This window comes from Akebia trifoliata, chromosome 8, assembly GCF_017979445.1.
Source record: "Akebia trifoliata isolate Shusen 1 chromosome 8, ASM1797944v1, whole genome shotgun sequence".
NCBI classification, from domain to species: Eukaryota; Viridiplantae; Streptophyta; class Magnoliopsida; order Ranunculales; family Lardizabalaceae; genus Akebia; species Akebia trifoliata.
In genome coordinates this window covers 41,252,494-41,270,425 of record NC_141382.1, presented here as the reverse complement: position 1 = coordinate 41,270,425, position 17,932 = coordinate 41,252,494, and the positions used below count along the sequence as shown (strand labels likewise).

At 34.4% G+C, this 17,932-nt stretch overlaps 1 protein-coding gene across 1 annotated transcript; it reads left to right on the top strand.

The window, feature by feature from the left end:
* The first annotated feature begins 7,324 nt into the window (after positions 1-7,324).
* On the top strand, positions 7,325-16,893 carry LOC147396858 (E3 ubiquitin-protein ligase BIG BROTHER-like). Its single transcript, XM_086452126.1, has 8 exons — positions 7,325-7,830; positions 8,832-8,982; positions 9,240-9,468; positions 11,723-11,757; positions 13,674-13,718; positions 13,983-14,110; positions 16,325-16,433; positions 16,543-16,893. Exons 2-8 carry the CDS (start codon positions 8,836-8,838, stop codon positions 16,600-16,602), a joined length of 753 nt encoding a protein of 250 aa, XP_086308252.1. The 5' UTR covers positions 7,325-7,830; positions 8,832-8,835; the 3' UTR covers positions 16,603-16,893.
* Positions 16,894-17,932: the final 1,039 nt, after the last annotated feature.

Genomic DNA, 17,932 nt, shown 5'->3' with positions numbered 1-17,932 from the left:
GCTTGATGAGAAATTTGGTAACCAGTCGAGTCTCCCTTCCCCAATATCCCCTATCCATATAAATGATGCCTTTTATATGAAAGTCCACTCCACTCCTCGAACTTGCAAACTTGGGCAAACCTGTACCCGGAATGAGTGTTCTTTTGTTACTCACTGAAACCAATCTTATTGATCAACGAAAGAATGTGTGGATGTACTCCAGGACATATTTTTGTTTAGGCCCACCAAATATGGGACCAGACCAGACCAGACATTCATAGGGATAGTGGACCCAGTGTAGTTTGCCACGTGGCAGGGGTAGGATAAGAGTTGGGTTACATTTATAAAAATGCCTGGAGTAGACATCCTCACTAGAAATTGTATTACAAATGACTAAGTGCTCCCAATGACTTGAACTAGATGTGCTGGATTTATTCCATTTGAGCTTTTTTGACTAACTTTCTCAAGTTCTTCCATAAAAAGAAAGGGCTGAGTTTTGTCCGCTTTGAGGAAAGTGGATTCTGATACTAACTCAGAACTTTTCCAATTTTATAAGGGAGTTAGTGGTTGGTGATGGTGATTGGGCAGTATCTCAACCAGTGTTTTAAAAAATGGACCAGACCCACAGGACCGATTCAATTTTTGGTTGATTTTTAACATAACCATCCACAATTTGATAACTATTTGAGTTGGTCCTTGTTTTGAAATTGATGACATGCTCTCTTTACCTAAGTTCTACTCGTATAAACTAATGGAAAATAGTCTAATTTAGTAACATTTTAATTGTCTGATTATTGTATTGGAGAAATAGCACTATAACAATCTAAAATTTATGTCCAAACCAAATCGAAACTCATAAATAAAATTTAAAAATATATTTATTTTTTTGCTTGATCCAAGCAACCCTTTAATTTTAATTCAAAATCAATAGTGAAAAAATCTCTCTTAAATTTCAAATTCAATTCTAACCATAAAAAATTATCTTTTAAATTTTTTTTAAAATTCTTAAAATATCTACATTCCTATAAATTAAATAAAAAAAATCATATAATTTATGTACACCATTAGATCATATTTTTCAAGTTAAGTAACTGGATTTTGGGTTTAGAAACCCAAAAACTTAATTAATGTCTCATTTTGAGTCTGACTAATTTGGACTGACCCGGTGGGTCATATGGGTCAATGACCTGTCCAATTTTTAAAACATTGATCCTAACGACCAAGTCAGTAAAATCTTTCTTTCTTACTTCCTCCTCACTCCCACAAAATGTTTAACTCAAATAGTTGATATCGAGATTCATATTGATGACGTCGATGATTCATCTTGAAAAGTCGATATACATGGTTGTAGCAATGTTGATGTCAATAATCTGAATGTTGATCTTGATGGATGATTCATGTTCAATCTTTGAAATTGATGATTTACAATCTTTGATCCCGACGGTAATTAATGGGTGAAAGTAGGTATCAGCAATGAAATTGGTGATTGATAGTCATTCGACTTGATCAATTTATTTTAGGCTGATTTAGACATGATCTTTGACCTTGGCCTTCCCAAAAGACTTTTATGAAATGATCTAAATGCCCTTCCCCTCAACTTGTAATCAAAAATCCCTGATAATCTTCCCACAAAAATTAATTATCTTCGTCCTTGTCTTCAAACCTTTTCAGAAAATCTTTGATTTTCTACCCAAAAATATCTGTATTTTACTTTCCAAAAATCTGATCTTACCCATGAGGTTTGAAGGCTGAAGATATGATATTAAGTTTCAAAGCAAAGTTAAAAAATTGTTCTCTCGGGCGGTGAAGATGATGGATATAGGATTTGTTTGATTCCAAGGAATTAGTTTTCATGGAAATATAGATTTCTTGAGAAAACGGTCATGGGAAAAAGAATTCCACCATTTGATTGCATAGGAAAGTATAAAAAAGAGAGTTGTCTTTTAGCTTAGTTTTAGTACTCATCGAATCGTCTCGATTTCAAGGTGTTTCAATCCTAAATATCAGAGGCACCAACACATCGAGTCAACTTGGCAAGTATCAAGTTGAACTTTGTTCCAATCGCTAGGATCAATGATTGTAAATAGTTGATCTCAACTTTTGAATATGAATCATTGAGATCAACAATTCAAATTGTCGATCTCGACATTACAGCATGAATCATTTAGATAGATGATTCAAATTCTCAAGATCAATGATTTGAATGGTTGATCTCAGCTATTTAAATTGTCAATCTCGACAGTTTGAGTTTGATGTTTTTAAATGATGGGTGGCTTAAGAGAGAGGTTTTACTAATTGGTGGTTAAGAAATCACCTTAAAAGTCAAGGTGCATTTAAAAAGAAATCCCTACAACGGTTTATTAAAAAAAAATTCCTAAGTGGTCTGTCTTAAATGGAGCCCTGTTATCAATACGATTTATCTTACTAGCTTCTTCACTGTGATAAATTCCCTTACGTAATTTGATTAACATTAGAAAATAGAAAATTTCTATCAATACCACCAATTTTTACTTATAACACACCAACTACATACAAATATGCACGAATCTCCAAATCGTGCATTGAATATGCCAAAATTCTGGTTTCGGTACACTATTCATTTAATTCCCGTAACATGCACATGCACATGGTACATTATTCACTTTTTACACATCTACGAACTTGTAAGTTCGTCACTTTTAATATTTATAAATTCATAATCAGAAGTTCGTCAATTTTAAACCTACGAATTCGTAGATGCATAAAAGTGAATAGTGTACTGTCAAGGGTGAAACTAGTAAGAAGTTGGTGGGGACAATTTCCCCCATAGAACTTTGAGACTCCCCTATATTTTCAACTAATTACATCCCCCATTTGCCCCCACACCCTCCCCTCCCTCTCCCCCTCCCCCTCCCCCTCCCTCAAATTTTTGTTGATGACATTGTCTCTTGACTGGATCTTCTCATATACTAATCGGAAATGACCTAAATATCATTTTCTTCTACTTCTAACCAAAAACCTCTTAATTTCTTCCTAAAATCATTCATCTTCAAGTTCTTCAACTATACAATTAATTATAATTTGCCCCCACTACAAGAAAATCCTGACTCCGCTCCTGTGTATTGCATGCATGTTTTCGTAAATAAAATAAACATTGAATTAAAATCATAATTAAAACAAAAGTCGTGCATGTTTTCGTGAATATCTCTACCAATATCTGTTCAAACTTCAAAGTTTTACTATAAGTAAAAGTTGGTGTGCCAGTAAAATCTCTCTTAAAATAACAGTGACAATCAAGAAGTCAAAAACAAGCCAACAGTGTTTAATGATTTGTATGGTAGCGCGTGCGCCTTGCATTCTCCTTCTCTCAGAAACCGTAAAATTTCACGCACGCACATGCACATGCACATGCACGCGGATTGTACCATAAGGAAAGAATCATGGGAGGAAGAAGTAATCAGGTTACGATTCGTTTATTTTTTTTTTAGCTCAGACTCCTCAGTGCTTGCCACGTCAATCACAAGGGTAGTTTTGTAAATTAGGAATGCATGCAACACACGTGGGTACATGTGATTGGTGGGCCTCAGATTTCTCTGAGCAAATTTTTTTTCATTAAGTAACTAATTAACTTTCAAAATATATTAGTGTTCTCTCTGGAGGGACAATTCAAACTTCTTGACTGGAGTAGCATAATATATTTACACATGACGTACGTCTAAGCTGCCCAATCAAAGAGATCCCTTCTTTATTACAATGTCAAATGGGGGTCAATTATTTTTGTTTTGCTTTTTTATTTCTCGATAATTTAGGCATGCCCCCAAGTTTTAGTTAATATTTGAGATACCCCTATCTCTTCTAGCACACCCCTTGACATTGGCTTAAATTAGGGTTGTTGATGGATACTAGTTAGATCGGATGTTTATATACCTGAATTCGAACCCGAAAAAATGGTTGGTATCCGAATACGTAATCCGATGAATATTATACTTTAATATTTGAATACAAATCCGATTAACTTATTGGATATATGATAATATTTTATATGAATTCGAACTAAAGACATGCCCCTTGAACCAGGGGCGGAGCTAGTAAGGAGCTGCTGGGGGAAATTGCCCCCACAGAACTTTGAGGCACCCCAATAGTTTCAACTAATTACATGCCCTATTTGCCCCACTCCCTCACCTCTCTCCCCATTTGCCCCCACACCCTCATCTCCCTCCAATTTTTGCCCCCACACCCTCAACTCCTTCCAATCGTATTTTCCAGCATAAATAATTTTCCCATCAAGTTCTTCAACTATACAACTAACCATAGTTTGCCCCCACTACAAGAAAATCCTGGCTCCGCCCCCGTCTTGAACATAATCTTTTGTGTGACTTGAAATGTTCTTTGACTCCAGATTTGTTCCCATAAACCCTAATTTTCCCCCAAAATCTAATCATCTTTAATCTCAATATTCTATATATTTTGGACGTACGAACCTCAAGGGAAAACATGATTTTGAGGGTGAAAAACAATGAATCTTTTGTAGAAAAAATCAATGAGATTTTCTACAAAAATGTAAGAACAAGTTGAAACAATGGTTGAAGATAAGATTGAGTTGGCTAAAATGAATTTACCAAAGAGAGTAACAGGCTTGAAGGCAATGAATTTTGAAAGTAAATAAATAAAAATTCAAGATTTTTTGGTCAGGGAGAAAGAATGGAAGAGTTACTTGGGATGGTCATTGAGACAACGAGGGCGAGAGAGAGAGAAAGAAATCGATTACCAAGGTTGGTCAGAGGGATCATCGTCGGGATTGCTTGGTTTGCAAGTCCTAGGTGGAGTAGTTCATGTGAACAGTTGGAGAAAGGGTCGCGTGTTTTGAAGAAACAAAATCTTTATATTATATAATAACTATAATTATTATAATATTTACATATTATTTCAAATTTGGATATTATTTGAACATATGTGCCACCATCCGAAAATCATTTGGATATTAAAATTTATTGGAATCTAAATCTAGTATTCAAAAATTTCAGATAATATTTGATTTTTTAGATATGATTTTGAATTTGAATCAAAGTTTAGACATTTCATTGACACCCCTACTTTTTACGAGAGACTATGAAGTACTCTCATCTTTAACTACTTGTCAAAAATCCATATCTTTCAAAAGGCTCATCTTCATCCTTGAGCCTTTGGTGACGAGTTTGTCACTAATATTCTACATGATTTGATTACTGATTCAATTTTCTCTATTGCTTAATCTTTCAAATCAGTGATAACAATATAATTGAAGTTGTGTCACTTTGTAAAACTATCCTAGAGATTGAATTTTTTTTTTTACAATTATTAAAAATAAATCTTAAAAATTAGATTATTTTGATGACTTTTCTATTAATCTCTCACCACCATCAAAGGGACCGTAACATCACTTCGAAAATATATAAGGGCATCTCAGTTATTCATCTAAATATGAAGGAGAGTGTTTAAATTATCCTTTTAAGTGAATGGTCATTTAACTATTTAAGAAGCCCCAACAATCCAACAAAGAAGTTTAGAGAGACAATCAAGAGATTCTATTTTGCGAGAAATTAAGAGGGCGTTTGGTTTGGATTTTAGAATCCAACAAATCTTTTGGTTCAGGAACCAAAATTATGGAGAATTAGAAACAGTTCTCAAACTATTTCGTATGATTTTCATAGATCATCCACTTATGACGATCTTCAAATACATCTTGCAACAACAACAACAACAACAATAATAATAATAATAATGATAATAATAATAATAATAATAATGATAATAATATTTTAAAAATAATCATATTAATAATATAATTAATAACAATAATAATATCAATATAATTATAATTAATAACAAAAGAAGTAGTAATAATAACAAAAGCAACATCATAATAATAATAACTAGGGGTGCAACTTGGTTCGGGTTTGTTTGGTTTAAAGCAAAATCAAAACCGAACCGACCAAGATCGGTTCCATTCTATGAGATCCAAAATCGAACCGAATAGGTCTATAATCAAACCAATCCAAATCGACCTTAATTCGGTTTGGTTCGGTTCAATTCCATGGGTTGCCAAGAGCAGAAATTCCCTCATCTGTTAGTTTGTTTTGCAAGAGAGAGAGAGAAATATGAACCAGTCAGTCGTAGTGGTAGATCGCAGGTTGCAACCGGAGGTCGCAGATTGCAGACAGAGGTCGCAGCCGTAGATAAAGAAATGAGCCGGTAGCGCAGTCGTAGAGACGAGAGAAAAATGAGCTGGTGGTGCAATAGCAGAGAGAGAGAGAGAGAGATAGAGAAATATGAGTGGTGAGTTGGTGGTGTAGCTTGCAGAGACGAGAGTGAGACCAACCGGCAGGTGGAGCAGCCATAAAGACGAGAGAGAGAAAGAGAGACAAGACAAGGGTTAGATTTAAAAAAAAAATTACGTTTTATTTTTATTAATATTAACTTGGTTCGGTTATGTACAAATCCTGAACTGAAAATCGAATCGAATTCATCGGTTCTTAGTTTTTTTTTAACTCGAAACCGAACCGCCCTTAATTAAAACCGAACCAACCCAATCCAAAATTCATGGATTGGTTCGGTTCTCGGTTTAAACCGAATTAAGTTGCACCCCTAATAATAACTAATATTAATATATAATTATTAACAACAACAACAATAATAATAATAATAATTTTTAAAATAAAAATACAAAATCATCATAATTTTGTCAGTAATCTTAATTTTAATATACTCATTAACATACAATTCACTTGGAAACTAATAAAAAAAGGATAATGTTCAAGTAACATTAAATTGTATATCGATTGTACATTCTGATATGGTAGTGCACACATAATCATAGATGTTTTTCATCGAGATATGAGTGAAAAGCACTCGATGAAAAACATCTATGGTTATATGTGCACTACCACTTCAAAATGTCATAATTGATGTATATTTCAATGTTACTCCAACACAACCTAATAAATGTTATCATTTTCAACTCTTTCAAAAAAATCTTTGATTTTTTCTCTTAGAAATCAATTATATTTAATCTCTAACGACATTTATTTTTACTTATATTTTTTTATCTCAAAAGTGTAATTGAGTAATGTAGAAATAGTATTAGCCAAATAAGATTTTAAATTCTAAAAATCAATTTCTATAGAATAATGTTGAAATGACTTCAGACTGAAACCTCATATCACACTTTTTAATGTGAATGGTGTATGAGAATCATAGATGCTTTAAAGGAGTGAAAAAACATCTATAATTCTTATCCACTTTCACACGATATGAGATTTCAACTTGAAGTCACTCTAGCACGACTCATTTCTATAATTTTTGATTTTGACAATCCATAATCACAATCCAGCAACAACATGTAGAATCCGAAGCAAACGCCCACTAAAAGTTATAATTTTGTCGTTTGTACCATCTCGTATATCGAGATATATCGGTAATCTCGGCTGGATGGCGTCGCGTGTTTCTGAAGTCTGAAGTCTGAAGTCCATGCTAGTTCTATAAATTTGTCAGAGAGAGGAGAGAGAGATCAACCTGTAAACTCTGCTCCAAAGCTCATCGACGAAGAAAATGTCGGATTTAAAGTCCTCAAATCTCTCTCTATCTCGCGCTCGCCTTCAAGATTGTCACCATTTCTATATTCTTGTTTCTCATCACTTAGTTTTAATATTTTAATTTCGACCAATCAACTTCAGCTGTTTTTCTTTCTTTTACGAAGAATTTCTATGAAAATTAGTGGATAACGAGTTGCACTCGTGGACTTTAACTCTAGAACTTCGAAGAGATAGCTTGAATTCGCCTTTGAATGAGATCTCCAATGGCTGTGTTCGATTTTGAATCTGATTGTTAAATAAGGTATTTAGTTTGTTCTGTTTTGCCCTAGATTGACCGTTTTTACGACTCTCCTTTAAGTCTTTAACGCATTTTTCTTAAGGAAACGTTTGAAGAAAACGTTTTTTCTTCTTCTTCTTCTTTGGATTCTTAGATTTAAAATTTTTTTTTTTTTCTGTTTGAGGTGGAAATAAGAGCTCGATCAATGCAGGTTCAGTTAGTTGCGAGTTTAGATTTCTGTTACTTAGAATTGAGAAATTTAGTTTATATTTATAACTAAATTAAACAGAAAAATTGAAATGCTCGCTGTTGTAGTGAGTTTGTTGCTTTTTGGACTAATTTTGTATTGTTCTTAGAGTCCATTAAAGACTGGTATACAAAATCATGGAAACTTGGAAAGACAGAAACAATCCTTGAAAAGCAGTGATCTGAGGTGCTAATGTTGATTTCTTTATCTTCTTATGTGACTTTCTTTTGTGTGCAGAAACTGTGCAACTCTTACAACTTCAGTATTATTTCATAGTGCAATTTTTGTTAATTTTGAATATCAATCTATAGATGGAATTGCAAGAATTTTTTCGTTAGGCTGTTCCATTGTTGGACTTGTATAATGGGAAATTTAGTTGAATCGATTCTGGAAGAAGCAATGAACTGAGGTGTTAATGTTGATTTCTGTATAAACTTACATTATTTTTGCAAAAAAAAAAAAAAATGCAGGAAGATTATTGTATAAATCACTGTTACCGTGTAATTCTTCTAACTACAGTATTATTTCTCAGTGGAATTTTTGTTAATTTTGAATATTGAGCTTTAGATGGGATTCCAAGAATTTGTTCATTAGGCTGTTCCACTGTTGGAATTACATAAATTGATGTTGACTCAATTGAATCTGGAATCCATTTTTTTGTTTGTTTTTATTTTTTATAATAAGAACTGGTATCAATTGATCGATGTTTTAGGTCTTATTCATGGTTGTTTTTTCATGATCCTCATGGTGTTGATGTGTTTAATCTTCCTTTCTACAGAACGATGACAATGTACGAAAACCGCCAGTTAGAGTTTGATTACATTAATACTGGATTTCCTTACACAATTACTGAAAGTTTTATGGATTTGTTTGAGGGTCTGACCTATGGACATTCCGATTTTCCTTTCGCTGTAGCAATGCATGATCAGGTACTTTTAGCGGTTATTTAATTAGGTGATTCGTTCATCTTTTATGCGTTTTCAGAAATCCAAAGTTCCCTAGACCAGCATTTTCACGTTGATGTTAATTATAAGGAATCCCATTGTGTTCTTTTGGTGCCTTTTAATCACTTGGGGATTTGAATGAGTTTCCTGTTTCTTCGGATCTTTCTGTATTTCTGATAAGATATCATCATCTTGTGATGTATTTCTGATTCACTGATGTTCATTTTCGGCTGTTTATGCAGGAGAATGCTTACTGGCCAATGCATTTGGGTTTTTACGAATTTAGCCCATGGGATACTCCATATTATGGTCGTAGTCATGCTTATGAGGTAGATGATCATCGTCCAGGAATGGATAGACACAGGAGAGCTGTAGAGAACTTTTCAAGAATGAATAACAGAGATCGGACACCCTTGGTTGTGCATGAGGGAGGAAGTTCCAGCACAGTTATGCATGCCAGCCCAGAAGAATGTGAGTTTTCTCTGTTGTTATATTTCCAGATTGTGGTATAGTTTGTTGGATGGAACAGTAAAGGAACCATGTCTGATGGATTTCTTGCAATTGGTGTAATCAGACTTCCGCTGTTGAAAATTGCGTGAATCTGTGAAAAGATCAACTGTTCAGATTTTCTTTTTCTTTTTTTATTGGTATGACACTAGTAGTTTTCATTACATCAACGAAGTTATTGTCATTCATAAAATGGAAAAAACTAAAAACAAGGTGTGATATTATCTGTAACCAGGTTTTAGTTGTCACTTCTTTAGATTGTTCACCAATCAAAACTGCAAGTTTCTAGAAACTTGATAGCTATGGAATATCATGTACAGAAAATATGCTTCTTTACCTATGTTTAAATTCAGTTTTTATCCTATATCTTCTGTCTAATATGGGGACTGTGGAGTTCTAAAATTAGGCATGGCAGAAGCATATTCTGTGTTGTTGTAGACTTGTATTTCATATATCCATTGGAACTTCTTGCTTTAGATTTTGCTGTCTTATGTTGGACACTGGATTTTTCCATTATGGATTTCATATGGTCCTAGATCTTCTCAACTCAAAAGCATGGCTTTATTTGTGATATTTTGGTTTTGGAAATGATTATACTTTATATAGTGCTTATTATAAGTTTTGTGGAAATTCATGGAACTATTGACATGGTATACTTCATTCAAATTTCAAGACATGATGAAACAATTGTAATACATTTACCATTAATTCATCGTCAGTCACTGGTGTTGAATTTTGTTAAGAAAATAGGAGCAATCAAAACAAGAAAACAAATCAAAAAACAAACATAAGACAAGATGCAATCACACAAAGAAAACACAGAGATTTTACGTGGTTCCCTCAAGATTGAGGTACATGATACGAATCACACCAATTCCACTATGAAGAGAAAACTTGCAGTTACAAATTACATTCTTTCACCAAAAAATGAGAAATATAAATACCCCAGGATACCTAACTAGGGTTTTACATAATATTAGCAAAATTACGAAAATACCCTTGGAAAATTTCATTCGCTCGATTGGCATGAAGGAGTGGCTTGATTTACAGTACCTCCTTGTTGACTAGTACTACTAGGCTTCGCAAACCACAACAACTTGGTCAAGGGGTTAGACCAGGCTATTTTGCAAAGGGGGTAAAACTAAAATACATTCCCATTCACCATCGTGTTATGCAATAACTTAATAAACATAAGCAGATTTATAATATCAAACAATAAAAAATAGTATGATGGAACACACCAGCCTCTTTTAGATTTTTTTTCATAGAAAATCATTAAAATAGACTGCCTTATGTGTCACCCTGTGTTAGGATTTATTGATTCTAATACATGAGTCTATATCAGGAAAAAAATTCCTCAAAGTGCCTAGTCATCGTTACATAGGTCCCAGCTATTTGATCATCTATGCCAGAAATTGATTTGATCAAGTGACCACAAGCACTCATTTTGTAGTCTCTTTTAATTGTTCCAATGAATGTAACAGGTGATTGGTTACGATTATTAGATTGTATTGGTTGCAGGTTAAAAGATATCCATGGAAAAAATGTTGGGGTCCAACCATGCTTATGAGAACATGGTTTGGTGTAATATCCATTGATTAGCCATACTTACAGACTCATTATACTGTTCCAATTTAGTTTAGTTTACTCAGCCTATCTAAAAGAATAAGTCATTTTCAACATTTTGCATCAGAACACCAAAACCATATTGAATTTAGACCAGAGATGATGATGGAGATAGCTACAGTTGTTCTTGGAAAGGGTTAGAACACACCAAAGTCTTTCAGAGGTTTAAGATCTTGTTTGTTTACTCAGGAGTAGAGGAAGATGGACAACAGACCCACTATGTTTTTAATTTTTTGTTATTTTTTTCTCTTGCCTTTATGCCAATCGATCTTTTTGGCTTCCCATAGGAAGATATGTATGCTATACTATATAGAATGTTTTAGTTGAAAAAGAACGCATATTGTTTCTGTTTCTTTAAATGCTAAGGCTGAATTATACGTTTTCTCAACAACAACAAAAAACATAGAATTTGCATATTATACTTTGGAAAATATGTGAATTTTCTAATTATGGCTTACACAAGGAGTCGTGATTTTGCAGCTATTATTGCATGCTGTCTTATTATTTTTTTTTACTCATTCTGTATTTATTTTGAAGACTAGACATTATATTACTGGTCCAAGGTTTGTCACTTCACCTTCATGTTTTGCAGGCATTCGAATCTTTCATAATGTTAGTAACTCTCAGGTATGAAGCTTACTTATTGGCTGTCACAGGGTGAAACAATTTGTATTGAGAGGTGTAGCTACTAAACATATAAATGACCAATCTCTATTTTCAAGGATCACATTGACACGTAGCATAAATTTTCAATGCAACATAAGCATGTATTTTTTCATAGTATTAGGGCATGAAATGGGTTGGATTTGGGTGGATTTGAGCCCAAATACACTGGATCCAACTTAGATCCAGTGATCAAGGTCAATATCTGATCCATATTCTAAATCATTATGCCATATTTGATTCAGATCCAGATCCCATTTATAAAACTAAAGACCCTGAACAACCCTAAATTCTATCATTGAACAACACATCTGCATAATCATAGAACTACAAATCTTTGATTTTGTATACTAAAACTTGATCCCATCATTGGTCTCTCCGAGTGAAGTAAATATTTGAAGGACTTGAGAATAATAAAATAGCTTATAGAACTCAAACAAACACCATTAGTGGCAAACTTACACAATCAAGATTCGTGAAGCCTGTGCATGACATGGCTATAATCTCTTTGTTAGCATCATGCATGCCCCTTTGCCATTGTAAAGAAATGGTGGCACAAGACATGGAACCTTCTGCACCCTCAAACCTCAATTTAGTCCCCTTAAGCCCAGTACCCTACCGAGAAAGCCCAACAAAAGTATGCTTAAAACAAAAGAGACAGGGTTGGGGTGGGAGGTGAGGATTGGGATCCTTAAAGTTACGATCATGGTTTAAAATATTGTACCATTTCGGAATGTGTCAGCTGATACATACTATTCAAATATTCTGATTTGAAACATGCCTGTAATCCATGTTTTGATGTATGTTTTGGTCTGTGCTAGTTCATCTTGAAATGGTTTTTGAGACAAACTGGACCATAGTGAAACAAAATCAGAAAGACAAAAAATTAGAAACATTGATAATTTCTAGGGGAATCTTAGAATGGTTCCCCTCTATTTTTATGAATATTTGAGATACTCCCCATGTGTTTTCAAACTGATGACTCACAACATTCTATATGTATCTATGGAGTATAGACTTCTGTTTACTCACTTAAATTGCGTATCCATTTCCCTCCTTTTCCTTGCTAGGATTGGAAATCCTATATTCATTAGATTGAGTCCTTGGGTTTCCGAGAAAGGCCTTCACCTTGGTCTTCTCTAAGAGACTGATCAAAAGGCCCTCGTCTTCAACCTCTAGCCAAAATCCCTTGATTTTTCTCCCCAAAACCCATGATATGCAACCTTTAGGGTAGAATTACTCTAGCCAAAAACGCTTGGGAGAAAAATGATGGATTTATAAATGCATATAGGCATGGAAATGTGTGATATATTGACAAAAAGTAATCGTTAGGCATTTTATAACCTAAAACATATATTCTTTTAAAGCATTTATCACTGAAATGCTGATTTTTATGAATCTTGCAAACAAAAGCATTCATTGGAAACAAAATTTTAAATGTTCTTTACAATAAGATTAGGGTTCAAGGGCGAAAAAAGGATTTACTATGTTTTATTTTATCAACTTTATGGGATGATTATGACGAGGTTAAAAAGGTTAAATTTCCACCTATATCCTTGAATCCCTGACATTACATCTTTTTGCCAAATGTTGAACATAAAGGAAAGAATGTAAGACTCTAAGCATGGTATATAACTGCAGATCTGAACGGATATAAGCCATGGATCTGGATCTAACCAGATTCTGATTCATATTTAAAACAACTAGCTGGCGCTTACCCATTTTTAAGGTGGATCCTGTTATACTGATCCAGGCCCATTAAACATGAATGGATGGGTTCCGAGTCTGATTTGCCCCATCTATGTCCTAGTCAGGATAATAGATTTTTTTTTTCAATGGTAACTAATTAAGTTCTTTTTCTTTTTCTGTAAGAATTACAGGACACTTGGCAAGGAAATGTTGACACCGATAATATGACGTACGAGGTATACTACACTGTTTTATATGTGCATTTTGTTAAGCTCCAAATCGAACTTTAATGGTAGTTGGGCCTCCAGATATTCTGACCAAAGATTGGTCTGTTTCCTTTTCGCAAGAGCTGATCTTTTAGTCCGATTTACATGGAAATTTCACATCAAAAGTTATTGGAATTCATTGTAGTAATTTGCGTAGATTTTTTCACCTCTCTCTTCTTCCACGTAGCTCATGTTTATTGGTTGTGAATGGTAACAATTCTTTTCACATTGCAGGAATTACTTGATTTGGGTGAGGCAGTTGGAACTCATAGCCGCGGTCTTTCTAAAGAACTTATTTCATTACTTCCAATCTCAAAGTTCAAATGTAACCGCTTCTTTTCAAGAAAAAAATCCCGCGAAAGGTAATATTCGGGATTCTTATCTATTTTCATGGTATTAAAACATGTTTTTCAGTTTTTGGTTCATGAATCATCTCATTGTTTTCTTTGTAAACCTTTTGTTGTCAGTAGTGAGATGACATTATGAAATTAATGTTACTACATAAAATCAGACTACAGAGTAGTGCATTGTAATTGGTTTTGTTAATGTGAACTAAATGGAAAAGAAGTGGAGTTATTTTCATTAAGGGTTAAAACAACTATTAGATAAAGTAAGTCTATTTGCAAAGCCTATCTGGTTTGCTGTTGAAGCTGGTCTTCTATAAATTAAGTCTAAGGGCGGGGCTATTTTGTCGACTGTATTTCATAATCATGGTTCCTAAATTCCGGATTCCAAGTTCAGATTTTTATAAATAAATAAAAAACCAGGTCACATTGTCCGGCGTTGGTACTAAGTTGACTGACTTTGACAAACCCAGATGATTTTTTCTTCTGATCAGCAAGAAAATTTATTAATGAGGTGGTCGAGATGATCCAGACTCAAAAAAGTTCATGCAAGGCAAAAGATAAATAAAAGTCGAGTCGAAGCTGAGACAAGTCCAAGATGCGATTGAGTTGGCCGTCGCATAGTAAAAAATGAGTCAAATACCTAGTCAATAGAAAGTCAAATCTGAATCAGACCAAGTCAAGGGAGAATCAAAGGGATGTCAATCCCTAGTTAAGGTTGATTCCTAGTTGCAGGGGGGGTTTTGTCCCAGACCTGGACCATCCTGTGTTAACTCACGCAGTCGAACTCGCAATCGCCAGAGGTCTGAAACCATGTGTCACAAGAAACTGTCATCAATTCATGCATACATGATCTTTGGCTTATGTTTACAAATTGAAGTGTCTTTAGTTAAATATAGACTAAAGACATCATACCTTCTAATTGTTTAATTACATTAGAAGGGTTAGTCAAAGCAGTTAGGTATTTAGCACCAGTGGTTGTTTTGACACTTTGAGAGATGTTGGGATGATCTGGTTCCATGTTTGTAGGAATTAAGTTATTTATTTATTTGATAATTTTTTGGGAAATAAGTTGTAATTGTGATTGACCTCATAACTCTATGAAACTTGTGGAAGGATAAAATCCTCTCCCACCTGGACTGTTCATGTCGTACAATCAGTGAAAATCTCGAGACGGGCATGTGGCAACGTTTGGGAGAAACTCTATCTAATTAGGGAAGAATCCAAATTTGAGGGAAGAAAGAGGATTATTCCCTTTTAGATAATTACTAAATGTGGATATGTGTAAATGTGAAAATTATAATTTAACTATGGTTATAGTTTCTTTTCTAGGTTTAGAGTTTTTTATTATACAAAGGGTTCAAGGCCATTGTAAAAAAGAGGAAAAAAGAAGAGAAAGAGGAGATCATGTAACAAGGAGATTCATTATAGTGGAATGACTCCCCTTGCCCGTGGATGTGGGAACGTTTGTTGAACCACGTAAAAAATCCCTTGTTTCTTTGGATCGAGATCTCAAGATGGATACCTAAAATGGCATCTACAAAACTCATATTTAGTTATCAATAATACCCATTATTGGTTGTAGAAAAGGTAAGGAGGTTGGTAGTGAGAACGGGAAAACTAGTTGGTGCGCAGTGCGAGTAACTTAACATTGGGATCTATTTCTTGTTAGTTGTAAGCAAGTTTTAAAATTTTGTGTCAAGGCAACATGTTGATGAGGAGAAAAACCGAGACTGCCGATATTGATATGATTGAAACATTTTAATGTTTTATTTTGATCTCTCTGAATTTCTTTCTGGCAAAAAATAACATAGAGGGTCAGGTTCGACAGCCAACGTTAGGGAACCAACAATTTGTCCTATATGGCTTAAAAGTTTTGGATTGAACTGGTTGTTTGTGAGGATGATCTCTATGATCTCACAAAAATTCAGCCCAATCTGAACCTTCTAACCCCATCAAAAGTGATTAGAATTGTGGACCATGGATTTTTACTGATAATTTGTAAACCACTTTTGATGGATTTAGAAGCTTCATATTGGGCTGATTTTTTGTGAGGATGATCTCCTCACCCTAGAGATCATCCTCACAAAAAATCAGCTCAATCCGAAACTTTTAAGCTATATAGGACGAAATTGGCTCCCTAACGTTGGCTGCAGAACGCCACCCCTATATATATGCTTTACTGTTCTGCAGGTTATCGATATAAAACTTGTAAATGTGGTTGCCAAACAGGTGTGTGATTTGCCAAATGGAATATAAAAGAAGGGAACGACAGATAACTCTGCCATGCAAACATGTCTACCACGCTGACTGTGGCACCAGATGGCTTGGCATCAACAAGGTCAGTTGACGAGACCCTTTCCCTTGTAACCATGATTAGTAAATATGTGTGCTTTCACGCCCAAGTTGTGCGTTTCAGTAATGAACATATATCTATAATTTATTTTCAGGCCTGCCCAGTGTGCTACACCGAGGTATTTGGCGAGGACTCTAGGCATCAAACTACATAGTGATTTTGACAAGGACTTTGATCCATTTCTGATGCTTTCTGCTCTAAGGTTAGGACTGCAGTTGACTTCTTTTTTCATCTCACACGTCAAAGAATCAATCACTTAGGTTCATAATAAGGGATGTAATGGACTTTTCAGATGGGATTTCTCTCCACTTTGTTTCTCTGATCTCCTTTCCCAATTTCAATGATTGGATTAGGATTTTGCAATTAGTTTTTATAAAGATTTTCTTTTAAGAAACTTCTGAGCCTTCACACTTGAATCTATCAAAATAAAAAAATAAAATTGGGAAATCTTGTCTAGTATCAAAAGTTCTCTCTTCTATATCATTCTTTCAACAGTTTTGAAGCTATCGCATTCTGATGTCTGGGCGTGGGGGTGTCGGTTCCCTTCTGATTGGATTTTCATGGTAATTCCAATTTTACTGATCTTTCTTAGGCCTAAAAGTTCATCAAACAAACAAATTTTTTATAATAATTGTATCGTCTTAATTAGAATATTGATTGAAGAGATTGATGATTCACCATCTATAGTGAGTATTTTCCATCAACTTTATCACAGAAAATAAGAATTTGAAGATCTATAATGCTGGGACAGATTTCAATGACTTTTCTTGGAGTTGCCGAGAATTTTAAATTTGTTTTGGTAAAATGCCATAAACTAATAATCAAAGTCAATCGATCGTTCTAAGTGGAGTCACTCAACTCTTACAAAGAAAGTTCTTTCTCCAATATGTTTTGGTCGATAGTAGAGACTCCCCTGTAGTTTTGAACTGATGACATGCCCTTTTGACCTCAGTCTTCTTGAATAGATTGATGAAAATGATACAAAAGACCTCATCTTCAATCTCTAATTTCCCATGAAAATGATACAAATGCCCTCATCTTCATTTTATCTTTGATATTCATCGAAGCATGGTTTGCACGGTGGTGGGGGCCCCAGGTGTGTGTGTGTGTGTGTGTGTGTTAAGTTTTGAAAAATATATTTTTTCTTTAGCTTTTCAACATGAACAATTATCAAAGAAAACTATTACATTATTGTGGTTCCATGCCATTTCAATCCACTATAGATTCATAGTCCTTTATAGACCCCGCCTTGTTTCGGGCCCAAGAAGCAATATCACTCGATTACGAAGCAATATCACTCAAACATTATCAAATTACTTGTAATCTTTTTTCGTATGAATAATGTTAAAAGTGACCTCAAGTTTGTACCTCATGTCACACATCGACGTAAAAGTGTGTAGGAAGTAGGAACCATGGATACTTTTCGTCGAGATACAAGTAAAAATGCATTTATGGTTCCTATACACTTTCACGTCAAGATGTGC